Genomic DNA, 14,637 nt, shown 5'->3' on the forward strand with positions numbered 1-14,637 from the left:
GATGGTCATCCTTGTTTTTTGACTGACTGGTCCGTGGGCCAATCAAAACCTGGGGACGGGGCTTCATGTGTACCAGGGGCCGGAGCTATGCTCCATGTCACGGCACCTTGTTAAAAAAAACAAAAGCATTCCGTTATGCTTAGACATCTATGGAGGAAAACTATCTGGTTCTCCCCCATCCATGCCAAAAGCATACAACATCGGCCATAAACCATCGATGATTAGAAATCATCGATGGCTGATGGCCATCCCTAACCAGATCCCAAAGAATTATGGGCATTCTTCTGAGTTAGGAGTAAAGCAAAAAAGAGCAAGTAACTTTAAACTTGTACAGACCATGCTACAATGCAAAGGGAACAAATGCATTTATTGTTTTTGCATGCAGGGTAAATACCGGGTGGTTTTGCATGTAGCCCACAAATTCTGGCAAACTTTATTCTAACACTGCAATTTTGTTTTGAGTTTTGCCAAATAGCCGTATATTGATGGACAGCATAGTTGGTGTAGTGGTTAGCATTACTGCCTCACAGCCCTGATGTTAGGAGTTCAATTCCAGACCAAATCACTATATGTGTAGAGTTTGTATGTTCTCCATGATTGCATGGGGTAACCCTGGGTACTCCGGCCCCCTTCCGCACCCCAAAAACACACTGGTAGGTTAAATTGCTGCTGACAAAGAATGAACCCAAGTGTGTATGTGTGTGCCCCATGTGGTAGGGTATATAGATTGTGTGCTCTGTATAAATAGCTGGTAATAAATTCTGTTGCTAGAAAATGTTTACCATGAAGTCCTGCATTTATCACCATGTAAATGCTTACCGATGACTAGGCCTTGCAGCTTCCTTGTTGGTGTTACAGCGAGCGTCTTGTTACATAATACATTTCTGAGATCTGTTATAATGACTATACTGACTACAATACCATTTTAAAATAAATTTTTATTATTCATCACATAGAACATTTTTATACTTTTGTTTACGACATATATAGTTTAGAAATATTTTTTTTCTGCTGAAGCTTCACATAATCTCTGACAGGAAATATCTTATCCTTTTTAGTATGAAAATACGACAACTGCGTCTTACAATGTCGTCTCAGTGGCTGAAAATGTGATGATTACCGACAGTTTGTACAATATGCGCTATGTTATTCCCTGGTGAATAAGTGTCTGAGAGGTCTGAGTACAAGCACAGGTACAGACTTCCCCCAGCACCTGACAGCACACAGGTTGTACAAAGTCACAGTGTTACTGATATTATTGTGTCGTGGACAGTGCATTCATGTATATATTTGCTACTGGGTCCAGGCACCAGAACTCACCATCAGGACTGTTGAGTTCGGTGATCAGAACAATACCGCCATTCCACACACTAGCGCCCTTGAGGCACCTTTGATTTTATTCATTATTGTAATTTAGGGTTAATTAAAATTACTTAGAGCCTTGGTCAGTGCTCAATACCATACGGTCCCTCTCACATAACCTTGTAACTTAATACACACTTTTTACTTTTCCTGAGATGACAGAACAAGCCTGTAGGCTCTGTATTTATATACCCAGCAGCCTCATGCTTCACATTTAAGATCTACAACAGTGCTTCCCAAACTCGGCCCTTCCAAGCACTCTAACAGGCCAGGTTTTCAGGCTATCCCTGAGCATAGATGGGTAAATCAAATTGACTGAGGTACTAAGTAAGCCAGCTAAGCTCAAGCATGAAATCCTGGACTGCTGGGGTGCCCTGAGGACCGAGTTCTCACCAGATGCTTACCTAATACTAGCCAAGGTCATAATTATAATCATTGATAGTGTTCATTGTAGCACCCTGCACCTGTCACAATCCCTGCAGTTCCTCTTTCCTGCCTACGATGTCACTTTCCGCTCTGGTGCTTCTAGCACACTCAGCTGATGCAACACACTGCTGAGACACAGACCAGTGTGTGATAGAAGCACCATAGCAGAGCGCGACACCAGTGGTAGGAAGGAGGAACTGCAGGAGTTGTGACACCCATCCCCCCCTTGCAATATCCAAGCAGAGAGTGACACCCCAGGCAGGAAGGAGGAACTGCACGGCTTGTGACAGGTGCAGGGTGCTAGAGTGAACACTACAGTAGGTTAGAAATGTGCTCAGGCAGTGACAGGTCACAGGTAAATCACATACAGGTGGTGGGTTTTTTTTGGCATAGGCCAGCTGTATGTTTCTATAGGAAGAGATAGATGAACAAGATGGGTAGACAACAGCTCAACAAAACATACAACACTAGGTTAGACCGCATTAACGTCGGGTCGTGAGTAGCTTTCTTTGGTCCTACACAAGGCAGAATTTACCACCCCAGTATTTACCTAGTTGTACACCAAATAGCAAAGCAGCGATATCATATGTGCAGCATACTGTATTCACACACACACCCTCCAGAGCAAACAAGATAGGATTACGTAGGAGGCCTAGCAGGAGCCCTGCACGTTTTCTACAGGCGCGAGGGAGAAAGACACAGTAACAGAGGCCGGCGCAGCTGATCACAGCTGAAAGCTAAACATGAGATTCATCCAAGTCAATGTCCGTCTCCCCCAGCTCAATGTGACTGAAGTGAAAGTGTCTTGAGACCAGGGGGTTCTCCGTCCCGTTATCCTCAGAGATATGGAGGACAGTGTCTGTGTACTGAAGCAAGCTGCTGGTTTCCAGTCCAGCGAAGTCCTCAGGGTCAGAAAGGTGGGACGACAGGGAGCTGTGGAGAAGCGGGGATGCTGCTGCCGCTCCCCGGCTGGTCTGCGACGTGTTCCCCTTCGCCCGGAAGCGGGCCCTTTTCTGCAATAAGAGAGACAACTCAGCAGTTAGGTCACAGGGACAATGCGAAACACATAATAGTAACTTGCAGCTAAATGTCTAAGGAGGCAGCATTGGAGATCAGGCAGCAAGCACGTTGCTATTGGTTACCAGTATCTCTAGTTTTAGTACTGGTTGGCGACCTGTAAAAATAAACGTGCCAACTTTACACTTCCAGGAAATGTGAAGGGAAGGTACAATAACAAAATGTCTGCTGACTCCATGATGCCAGGCACTTATAGGGCAGATAGGTTAGTGCTCTGCCAGAGAAACTGACTGTAGTGGGAGGGCTCACCCTAATACAGGTGTCTGGGCAGACAGCTAGGGACAGCGGGCATTCCTAATCATGTAGGAGGAGCTACAGGACAGTATGAACATACATGACACATGTTAGATAGTTACTACAGCCCTGGCACTGTGAATATGCTCCTAAATATTACAGAGATTACGCAATATGTAATAATAATAGCAGATATATGAATATTCTATGTTACAGTGTCAGTATACTCTGTACATATACACAGCAAATTCCCCAACATGGTCCGCGGCACTCATGGGCAGTAGTCTAAGCTTCCTACTCGCACAAACAGGCGTCTATCATTCCACCTTCCGATATGCCTGATAATGATGTGATCATTTTTGATCCAGTAATTATCGTACATTTTTGAAGTGCTGCCACATTACGGCCTGTGCGGCAGTCTTATTAGTTGTAAAAAGTGCGCTAGTAGCCAGTGAATATAATAAACGGAAACTTCCAAAGCTGACTTAAAAAATGAAGGACCACAGAAATAAAGGATATTCCCTCCAGCACACTGCAACAATATCAGCAAAAATACTTGAATCCTACATGATAATTAAGGACCTGAATCAGAGATGGACGCGGCTGTGTTCACTCTTACGTCAGTTTACGGAGTCGCGGCAGTGATAATATGCGAATACTAGTTTGAGCGGATTGAGGCCCTGATTCAGAGCCGGACGCTCTTTCAGAGCGCTCGCTCTGAATCAGGGCCGTCTCTTCTCCTTTTTGGAGCGGCCTCCTGGCCGCTCGCATAGCTGTGGGTGACCACCCACAGCTATAGCGAGCGGCCAAAATGATGGTCGCGATGGTCAAGACCATCGCGACCATCGGGCTTTGCGACGAGACCCTTGCGGTAGGGTCTCGCTGCCGCAAGCCCTGGAGTGCTTTTGGCTCTATCAGAGCCGTTCCCATGGGAATGCCTCCGTCTGGGCAGCCAAGCCCCCGGCATGCCCACCAAAGGGGGCGTGCTGTCAATCACCATCGACAGCACGCCCCCTTTGGTGCGAGACCCATAACGACGGCTTGGCCGTCGTTATTTGGGTCTCGCGCATGCGCACGATGGAGTCGCCTCCGTCGTGCGCATGCACACTGGGGCACCATCGACCCGCTTGCGAGCACTCAGCGCTCGCGAGCGGGTCTGAATCAGGCCCTGAGTATGATCTATCGCATGGCCGGCGTTCAAATCCCGACAGCGGCATCCCGGCAGCAGTGAAAATCCCGATCGTTGAGAGGTAAGTATTCACTAACCTATTCTCCCCCCTAACCCTCCATTAGGGGTGCCTAACCCTAATCCAGCCTCTAAGTGCCTAAACCTAACTCCCCCTTCCCCGCCGCCTAAACCTAAGTCCCCCGGGGGGTGCCTAACCCTAACCTTCCCCCGGGGGTGCCTAACCCTCCCTTCCCCTAGCCTAACCCAAACCTCCTGGGGGGGGTGCCTAACCCTCCCTACACCTAGCCTAACCCTAAACTCCCGGGGGGTGCCTAACCCTAACCCTCCCTTCCCCTAGCCTAACCCAAACCTCCCGGGGGGGGGGCCTAACCCTCTTTACACCTAGCCTAACCCTAAACTCCCGGGGGGTGCCTAACCCTAACCCTCCCTTCCCCTAGCCTAACCCAAACCTCCCGGGGGGGGCCTAACCCTCCCTACACCTAGCCTAACCCTAAACTCCCGGGGGGTGCCTAACCCTAAGTCCCCCCCGGAAACCCTAAACCTAACCCTCCTCCACGCGGCTGTCCGCGCCCAGCTTACCTTCGATCGGTATGCTGGGTGTCGGGCTCCCGGCGTTGGTCTCGACGCCTGTCATTTAGCCCTTGCCAGGATTAGACAGTCGGGAAGCCGACGGTCGAGATTCCATCCATCGGCTTCCCGACTGCTTCCCGTTTGAGCCTCCCCCTTGTACACTAGCGTGGACCTGAATGTGCAAAAGCCCTGAGACGCCCACTTTCTGAACGCTGTGACACCGCCGGCGATTCATGACACGCCACCATCTGCGCACCGAGCATGGCCTCTGTGACTGCAGCTCTGCGTCTGAGAACGCAGCCGCTTTCACTAGCACACCAGCAACACTTCCGTAATGCGAACATGGAATGTATTTTGTTTTTCGTTCACTTCAGCCCCTCTACCAGGAATGCCCATGCCTCTGCCGCCACATCTGTGATACCATCTGTCCCGAGAGCAATAGAATAGTTGCACCGTAGTGGCGTTCAGGACTTTCCGCACATTTGCAGTTGCAAATAATCGCTTGGCTACCTATACATCTGCATTGTGTTCAAATTGTGCGCACTTCTGAATGAGGCCCTAAGTCAGCTACACAAAGCCGCACAGCATCATTTTTATACCCCTTTCACATCACAATTGGAGGGTCGCACCCGGGATTTGTACACGCGTCAATCCCGGGTGCGACCCGCCTGAGACCACTTTCAGACTGTTGGCCCGTAACCCGGCAATAATGCCGGGTCGATGACGTCACCGCCATCACTGCTGAGCCGGCGCTTGGAGATGAGATTCCTATGCAGTGAACGGGACCCGGGTCACCTCGACCCTGGTTATTTCAACCGGGCCCTTTCACACTGCACAGTAACCTGGACTTTGAGATTTTTTTTTTCTTCTGCGCATGCAGATAAGTCGCGCTGAGCTTGCGTCCGGATTCCGTGCTCACAGAGTTGAAGTTGCGATTGAGGTGCACGGAAAATGTACGTTCTCAGAAATGTTTTAAAAATGTATTGGGCGCTTCTGTGCGGTGACAGGGAGGTGGCTTGGCGAACGCACGGAGATGGTCCGTGTTATGGGAGGGTCGCTGATAGCGGTTGCGTACAGAGGGCCTGATTCAGACCCGGTCGCAAGCGCTGTGCGCTCGCAACCGGGTCGATGGTAGCCCACAGCGCATGCGCACAACGGAGCCGGCTCCGTCGTGCTCATGCGTGAGACCCGGCTAGCGACGGGCAATCCGTCACTCCGGGTCTCGCACCAAAGGGGGCGAGCTGTCGATGTTGTTGAGTGACAGCTCGCCCCCTTTGGTGGGCGAGCCGGGGGGGGGGTGGCTGCCCAAACGGAGGCGTTCCCGAGGGAATGCTTGCCGTTTGGGGGCGGCCCCACTGACATCTCGGGTGATGTCAGTGGAGAGATTCCGGCTCTGTTAGAGCCGAAAGTTCTCTGGGGCTTGCGATGCACAAGACCCTACCACAAGGGTCTCGTCGCAAGCCCGATGGTCGTGATGGTCTTGACCATCGCAACCATCATCATGGCCTCTCGCTATAGCTGTGGGTGGTCACCCACAGCTACGCAAGCCGCCAAGAGGCCGCTCCAAAAAAAAAAAAAATCCCGGCCCTGATTCTGAGCGAGCGCTGTGTCTGAGCGAGCGGCTCTGAATCAGGCCCAGAGTCAGGCCCGGTCAGTCTCATATAGGGGCCACATTCAGGCCGATAATCCGTAGGGCTGATGCAAATTTCTGAGACTGATGGTGCGTCTAAAGAGAGAGGTGGACGCAATGTGCCAAAGATGCACTGTGCGCGCACGGCAATGGATTAGCGATGGCGGTCACATTGAGAATAAGCATCGAGAAGCTCACTGCTACCTCCATTTATGTGAAGACTGCTCTATACTAACACTAACATGAAGCCTGACGGAGCTCATTACTGTCCGTGTTATGGGAGGGCCGCTGATATGTGAGGCGTCTGCTTATTAATAGTTATTTTGAATAGTTGAAAAAGTATTGGGCCTGATTCAGACCCACTCGCGAGCGGCTGTCCGCTCGCAAGTGGGTCGATGTTATGGACTGAGCATGCGCACGACGGAGGGAGCTCCGTCGTGCGCATGCGCCAGACGCGACGAGCGAAGGAAAGTCCTTCGCTCGTTGTGTCCGATCAAAGGGGGCGTGCTGTCAATGTTGATTGACAGCACGCCCCCTTTGGTAGGCGTGCCGGGGGCGTGCCTCCCTGACGGGGGCGTTCCCACAGAAGCCGGCCCACTGACATCACTAGTGATGTCAGTGGGAGTGATTTTGGCTCTGATAGAGCCAAAATCACTCCGGAGCTTGCGGTTGAAAACCTCAACCGCAGGCTCCGGCTCGCAATTTCGATGGTCGCGATGGTCACGACCATCGCGGCCATCAAAATGCACGCTCGTATAGCCTGTGGGTGGTGACCCACAGCTATACGAGCGTCCAGGAGGACGCTCCATTTTCATGGAGCCCGGCCCTCATTCAGAGCGTGCGCTCTGCTCAGAGCGTACGGCTCTGAATGAGGGCCATTATTCGCTTGTGTGTTACATTGATGTATTCTAAATACGTTTATTATTAATGGATTATTTAGGCCCTCATTCAGAGCCGCTCGTAAGCGGCCGCTCGCTCGTTCTGACCGATGTTCGCTTATCTGCGCATGCGTACGGATTTTAATACGCATGCGCGAACCAGTCAGTGCGGCCGAAAATCGTTTGTTCGCTATATAGCGAATGCCTGCTATTTTGAGTGACAGGAGGAGGCGTATGTGGGTGGTAACGGGGAAAGGTGCTTGAAAACGGGGAGTGGAGATCAGAACGCAGACGTGCTTAAAGGTCAAAACGGGCGTTTTATGGGTGTGCATAATTAATACAGCAGCGTCATTGACCACGTCACTGGGTTTTTTTTTACTCCGAACTGCTTGCAAAATAGCGGTTGAAAAAACCAGCCCCAAGAATAGCGAGCAGTTCATATCCTGTTCGATGTACTCGATTAATCTAATAAATAGCGGACATGACGTAGGATGCGAGCGGCCAGGGGGCGTATTTTACAAAATTACAACCGCAAGTTTTGCTCGCTCGTTCAGACTTAGAGGCGTGAACAGACCGCAATTAGCGAACGGTTCATTTGAATAGCCACCCCTTGTTTTAGAACGAACGACCGCAAATAGCGAGCGGCTCTGAATCAGGCCCTTAGTCCGTTATTAACCTAATACTAACTCAGACACTAATTCTAAATATATTGTTGCCTATTTGTGATACATTTTTATGGTGCTTAAAATTGTGGCGTCTACAGTTTTTAATAAATTGATTATCTACTTTGTTCCTATTAGTTGAATAGCTCTTTCTTTCTTTCTTTTGGAGCCTTGTGCTTTATAATGTATTCTGTATGTTATAGATGAACACCATTATTAGACTGCAGCAGTCGCCTGGTAAGCTTGGTGTACATGACAATGTGTCAAAGCAAGACACATTTAAGTGCAAAATGTGTTCTTAGTGCAGATGAGACGTCTCCTGTAGAAGGAATCAGTATTGTCGAAGCCGGATAATTGGCTGAGACAAGATCGGTTTAGAATTAAATCTGCACGACGCCATTTTGCGACTGGCCGCCCAGTGCCATTTTAGTGAATCTCGCCTATTATAAGTACATACGGCGATGCTATTATTTAGCGTCGTGCGATTCCCACGCAATAGAAAGAAGTTAAAAGTCCTCACCATATAAATACAGTCATTAAAACATATAAAATTATCAACCCTGCAAAACACGTACCATGGTGTACTCCACAAACACGTAGTCGCACAACGCTAACTAGCGTCTTTTCCCAAAACCCCAATACTTACACACTGCACACTTACATAAAAGGTTCCCTAGCATTAAAGTGTAATATTCAAGGTTTATTCAGTATTATTAATGTTGTGAAATAAATGTAATTTGATACCTAAGGTTTAGTACATGGTAAGCAGACTGTGTTTGGTGTTGTACTGATCCACTGTGTCTTTGCAGATTTCCGATATCATCGGTGAGAAGATCGCAACATGTGTCTGCAAACTATGGACTATAGAGAGTTAAACATTAAAATGTACTCTGTAATGTAACCAGCTTAGATTTAGTATGCAGCGGGAAAAAGGACACAAAGGGCTGTTGTAGGCTGGTTTGTGTCCATTCGAATTGACATATTAACTATTCTGTAATAGAAAAACTGGAAGAAGAACCAATGGAATAATGCCAAACTTGTTCTATTGTATTGTCTATCTCATTAGTCTATATATGTGGGCTCTCTAAACCTGGATGCCAGTCTTCTTGCCTTGCTGTTGACGGAGGTTTCTATATTAATGCCGGTATCTGGGTCCAGAGCGCGTGTGTATGTAACAACTGTACCTTGGATCTGTATGATTTATTTGCGCTAATTGTATTTAGATCACAGCGTGTAACCATCTGTTTTTCTATATTGAATAATAACCTTTTGTGCTTTGGAACCACACTCAAAGTCTGAAAGCATTTATTTCTTGTGCGACTCATTACGCTAAATAGCGACGATTTTAGAAGGTATAGGTAGGTAGGAATCGATAGGTAGGAATCGATAGTATGTATGACCGCCAGACGTGAGGCCGGTAGCTCGATGGGTGAAGATTCCGACAGCGGAGGTAAGTAGACCCCCCTAACCCTCCCTTAGGGGTGCCTACCCCTAACCCCCCCCAGTGTCTAAGCATAACCTCCTCCCCTAGTGTCTAACCCTAACCTCCCCCCCAGGGGTGCCTAAACCTAACCCCCATCACCGCACCCTAAACCTAACCCTCCCTGGGGGTGCCTAACCCCCCTTCCCCTAGCCTAATCCTAACCATCCCGGGTGGGTGCCTAACCCTAAGTCCCCCCGGGAGTCCCTAAATCTAAACCCCCCCTCTACCGCGGCTAAGAGGTCCCGACGCCCGGCTTACCTTCGTTCAGTATGCCGGGCGTCGGGATTTCGGCAGGTGGATAATGATAGGTGGATTTTGACGCCTATGATTAGTCCCATGCTGGGATTTGACCGTCGGGAAGCCGGCGGTCGGGATTTCAACCGCCGGCTTCCTGACTACATTGGGCAAGCGCATTTCGCTGATGAAGATCCAATATAAATGGCATTCCTTTTTCCCAGGAGAGTCTCACTTTTTTGCCGTATTATAACTGTAAGAAATAACATATATGGGAATGCAGACTCCCAGTATTCATAGGTGCGCAGTTAAGTAGGAATGTTTTTGTATTTCACAGCGTTAGGGCCTCATATCTGCCTCAACCACCACATTTTAGATTATTTAAAGGTATGGGAATGAGAACCCAAAAATGAGTATGTTGGAATCAGGGGCGTTAACATCGTAAAATTCCACGCGGCTGCTATAAGGCCCGGTGATGAGAATGGCCTGACAGTGAAATGCGTGATCCGCTTTAGATAGCGTTTTCCCCTTTGTCCGCTAATTCATGTCCCTTCCCCCAATGTTATTTTTTAAAAGATTGTTATTTTATGATTTGTGAATACCAATAAACATTGATTAGTGTAACTAAAAGCCCAGACAGGTTTCTACAGTGTATGCACCAGGCCCGGCACAATGGCGCCTAATTCCGAGACGTACGCTAATACATTCGCAGCTGCTGTGCTAAAGTGCGCTACTGCTGTAGCCAGCTGGTAATACACTGAGATGCCCAATGGCAGCTTAGAAGATCCAAGCAAGTGCGTACAAGTGGGCAGCAGCTGTCAGACCATCCGGGGAGCGGCAGCTAACCTATCTGCATGCAGATAAGTCGCGCTGAGCTTGCGTCCGGATTCCTTGCTCACAGAGTTGAAGTTGCGATTGAGGTGCACGGAAAATGTACGTTCTCAGAAATGTTTTAAAAATGTATTGGGTGCTTCTGTGCGGTGACAGGGAGGTGGCTTGGCGAACGCACGGAGATGGTCCGTGTTATGGGAGGGTCGCTGATAGCGGTTGCGTACAGAGGGCCTGATTCAGACCCGGTCGCAAGCGCTGTGCGCTCGCAACCGGGTCGATGGTAGCCCACAGCGCATGCGCACAACGGAGCCGGCTCCGTCGTGCTCATGCGTGAGACCCGGCTAGCGACGGGCAATCCGTCACTCCGGGTCTCGCACCAAATGGGGCGAGCTGTTGATGTTGTTGAGTGCCAGCTCGCCCCCTTTGGTGGGCGGGCCGGGGGGGTGGCTGCCCAAACGGAGGCATTCCCGAGGGAACACTTGCCGTTTGGGGGCGGCCCCACTGACATCTCGGGTGATGTCAGTGGAGAGATTCCGGCTCTGTTAGAGCCGAAAGTTCTCTGGGGCTTGCGATGCACGAGACCCTACCACAAGGGTCTCGTCGCAAGCCCGATGGTCGTGATGGTCTTGACCATCGCAACCATCATCATGGCCTCTCGCTATAGCTGTGGGTGGTCACCCACAGCTACGCGAGCCGCCAAGAGGCCGCTCCAAAAAAAAAAAAAAGCCCGGCCCTGATTCTGAGCGAGCGCTGTGTCTGAGCGAGCGGCTCTGAATCAGGCCCGGTCAGTCTCATATAGGGGCCACATTCAGGCCGATAATCCGTAGGGCTGATGCAAATTTCTGAGACCGATGGTGCGTCTAAAGAGAGAGGTGGACGCAATGTGCCAAAGATGCACTGTGCGCGCACGGCAATGGATTAGCGATGGCGGTCACATTGAGAATAAGCATCGAGAAGCTCACTGCTACCTCCATTTATGTGAAGACTGCTCTATACTAACACTAACATGAAGCCTGACGGAGCTCATTACTGTCCGTGTTATGGGAGGGTCGCTGATATGTGAGGCGTCTGCTTATTAATAGTTATTTTGAATAGTTGGAAAAGTATTATTCGCTTGTGTGTTACATTGATGTATTCTAAATATGTTTATTATTAATGGATTATTTAGGCCCTCATTCAGAGCCGCTCGTAAGCGGCCGCTCGCTCGTTCTGACCGATGTTCGCTCATCTGCGCATGCGTACGGATTTTAATACGCATGCGCGAACCAGTCAGTGCGGCCGAAAATCGTTTGTTCGCTATATAGCGAGTGCCTGCTATTTTGAGTGACAGAATGAGGCGTATGTGGGTGGTAACAGGGGAAGGTGCTTGAAAAGGGGGAGTGGAGATCAGAACGCAGGCGTGCCTAAAGGGCGTTTTATGGGTGTGCATAATTAATACAGCAGCGTCATTGACCACGTCACTGGGTTTTTTTTTACTCCGAACTGCTCGCAAAATAGCGGTTGAAAAAACCAGCCACAAGAATAGCGAGCAGTTCATACGCTGGTCGATGTACTCGATTAATCTAATAAATAGCGGACATGACGTAGGATGCGAGCGGCAAGGGGGCGTATTTTTCAAAATTACAACCGCAAGTTTTGCTCGCTCGTTCAGACTTAGAGGCATAAACAGACCGCACTTAGCGAACGGTTCATTTGAATAGCCACCCCTTGTTTTAGAACGAATGACCGCAAATAGCGAGCGGCTCTGAATCAGGCCCTTAGTCCGTTATTAACCTAATACTAACTCAGACACTAATTCTAAATATATTGTTGCCTATTCGTGATACATTTTTATGGTGCTTAAAATTGTGGCGTCTACAGTTTTTAATAAATTGATTATCTACTTTGTTCCTATTAGTTGAATAGCTCTTTCTTTCTTTCTTTTGGAGCCTTGTGCTTTATAATGTATTCTGTATGTTATAGATGAACACCATTATTAGACTGCAGCAGTCGCCTGGTAAGCTTGGTGTACATGACAATGTGTCAAAGCAAGACACATTTAAGTGCAAAATGTGTTCTTAGTGCAGATGAGACGTCTCCTGTAGAAGGAATCAGTATTGTCGAAGCCGGATAATTGGCTGAGACAAGATCGGTTTAGAATTAAATCTGCACGACGCCATTTTGCGACTGGCCGCCCAGTGCCATTTTAGTGAATCTCGCCTATTATAAGTACATACGGCGATGCTATTATTTAGCGTCGTGCGATTCCCACGCAATAGAAAGAAGTTAAAAGTCCTCACCATATAAATACAGTCATTAAAACATATAAAATTATCAACCCTGCAAAACACGTACCATGGTGTACTCCACAAACACGTAGTCGCACAACGCTAACTAGACTCCACAAACACGTAGTCGCACAACGCTAACTAGCGTCTTTTCCCAAAACCCCAATACTTACACACTGCACACTTACATAAAAGGTTCCCTAGCATTAAAGTGTAATATTCAAGGTTTATTCAGTATTATTAATGTTGTGAAATAAATGTAATTTGATACCTAAGGTTTAGTACATGGTAAGCAGACTGTGTTTGGTGTTGTACTGATCCACTGTCTTTGCAGATTTCCGATATCATCGGTGAGAAGATCGCAACATGTGTCTGCAAACTATGGACTATAGAGAGTTAAACATTAAAATGTACTCTGTAATGTAACCAGCTTAGATTTAGTATGCAGCGGGAAAAAGGACACAAAGGGCTGTTGTAGGCTGGTTTGTGTCCATTCGAATTGACATATTAACTATTCTGTAATAGAAAAACTGGAAGAAGAACCAATGGAATAATGCCAAACTTGTTCTATTGTATTGTCTATCTCATTAGTCTATATATGTGGGCTCTCTAAACCTGGATGCCAGTCTTCTTGCCTTGCTGTTGACGGAGGTTTCTATATTAATGCCGGTATCTGGGTCCAGAGCGCGTGTGTATGTAACAACTGTACCTTGGATCTGTATGATTTATTTGCGCTAATTGTATTTAGATCACAGCGTGTAACCATCTGTTTTTCTATATTGAATAATAACCTTTTGTGCTTTGGAACCACACTCAAAGTCTGAAAGCATTTATTTCTTGTGCGACTCATTACGCTAAATAGCGACGATTTTAGAAGGTATAGGTAGGTAGGAATCGATAGGTAGGAATCGATAGTATGTATGACCGCCAGACGTGAGGCCGGTAGCTCGATGGGTGAAGATTCCGACAGCGGAGGTAAGTAGACCCCCCTAACCCTCCCTTAGGGGTGCCTACCCCTAACCCCCCCCCAGTGTCTAAGCATAACCTCCTCCCCTAGTGTCTAACCCTAACCTCCCCCCCAGGGGTGCCTAAACCTAACCCCCATCACCGCACCCTAAACCTAACCCTCCCTGGGGGTGCCTAACCCCCCTTCCCCTAGCCTAATCCTAACCATCCCGGGTGGGTGCCTAACCCTAAGTCCCCCCGGGAGTCCCTAAATCTAAACCCCCCCTCTACCGCGACTAAGAGGTCCCGACGCCCGGCTTACCTTCGTTCAGTATGCCGGGCGTCGGGATTTCGGCAGGTGGATAATGATAGGTGGATTTTGACGCCTATGATTAGTCCCATGCTGGGATTTGACCGTCGGGAAGCCGGCGGTCGGGATTTCAACCGCCGGCTTCCTGACTACATTGGGCAAGCGCATTTCGCTGATGAAGATCCAATATAAATGGCATTCCTTTTTCCCAGGAGAGTCTCACTTTTTTGCCGTATTATAACTGTAAGAAATAACATATATGGGAATGCAGACTCCCAGTATTCATAGGTGCGCAGTTAAGTAGGAATGTTTTTGTATTTCACAGCGTTAGGGCCTCATATCTGCCTCAACCACCACATTTTAGATTATTTAAAGGTATGGGAATGAGAACCCAAAAATGAGCATGTTGGAATCAGGGGCGTTAACATCGTAAAATTCCACGCGGCTGCTATAAGGCCCGGTGATGAGAATGGCCTGACGGTGAAATGCGTGATCCGCTTTAGATAGCGTTTTCCCCTTTGTCCGCTAATTCATGTCCC

The 14,637-nt window shown here is 48.5% G+C and overlaps 1 protein-coding gene across 17 annotated transcripts in view; it reads right to left on the reverse strand.

The window, feature by feature from the left end:
* Nucleotides 1–920: 920 nt before the first annotated feature.
* Nucleotides 921–14,637, reverse strand: part of UNC80 (unc-80 subunit of NALCN channel complex) — a 240,601-nt gene continuing 226,884 nt past the window's right edge. For 15 of the 17 annotated variants that reach the window (XM_088474107.1, XM_088474108.1, XM_088474104.1 and 12 more), the window contains one exon: nucleotides 921–2,801. In XM_088474107.1, coding sequence (XP_088330233.1) covers nucleotides 2,526–2,801 — 276 coding nt within the window. In that variant the 3' untranslated portion in view covers nucleotides 921–2,525. The remainder of the gene's footprint in view (nucleotides 2,802–14,637) is intronic. The other 2 variants (XM_088474114.1, XM_088474110.1) reach the window with 1 other exon arrangement.

Source organism: Taudactylus pleione, unplaced genomic scaffold (genome assembly GCF_031769625.1).
Source record: "Taudactylus pleione unplaced genomic scaffold, aTauple2 ptg000147l, whole genome shotgun sequence".
NCBI lineage: Eukaryota > Metazoa > Chordata > Amphibia > Anura > Myobatrachidae > Taudactylus > Taudactylus pleione.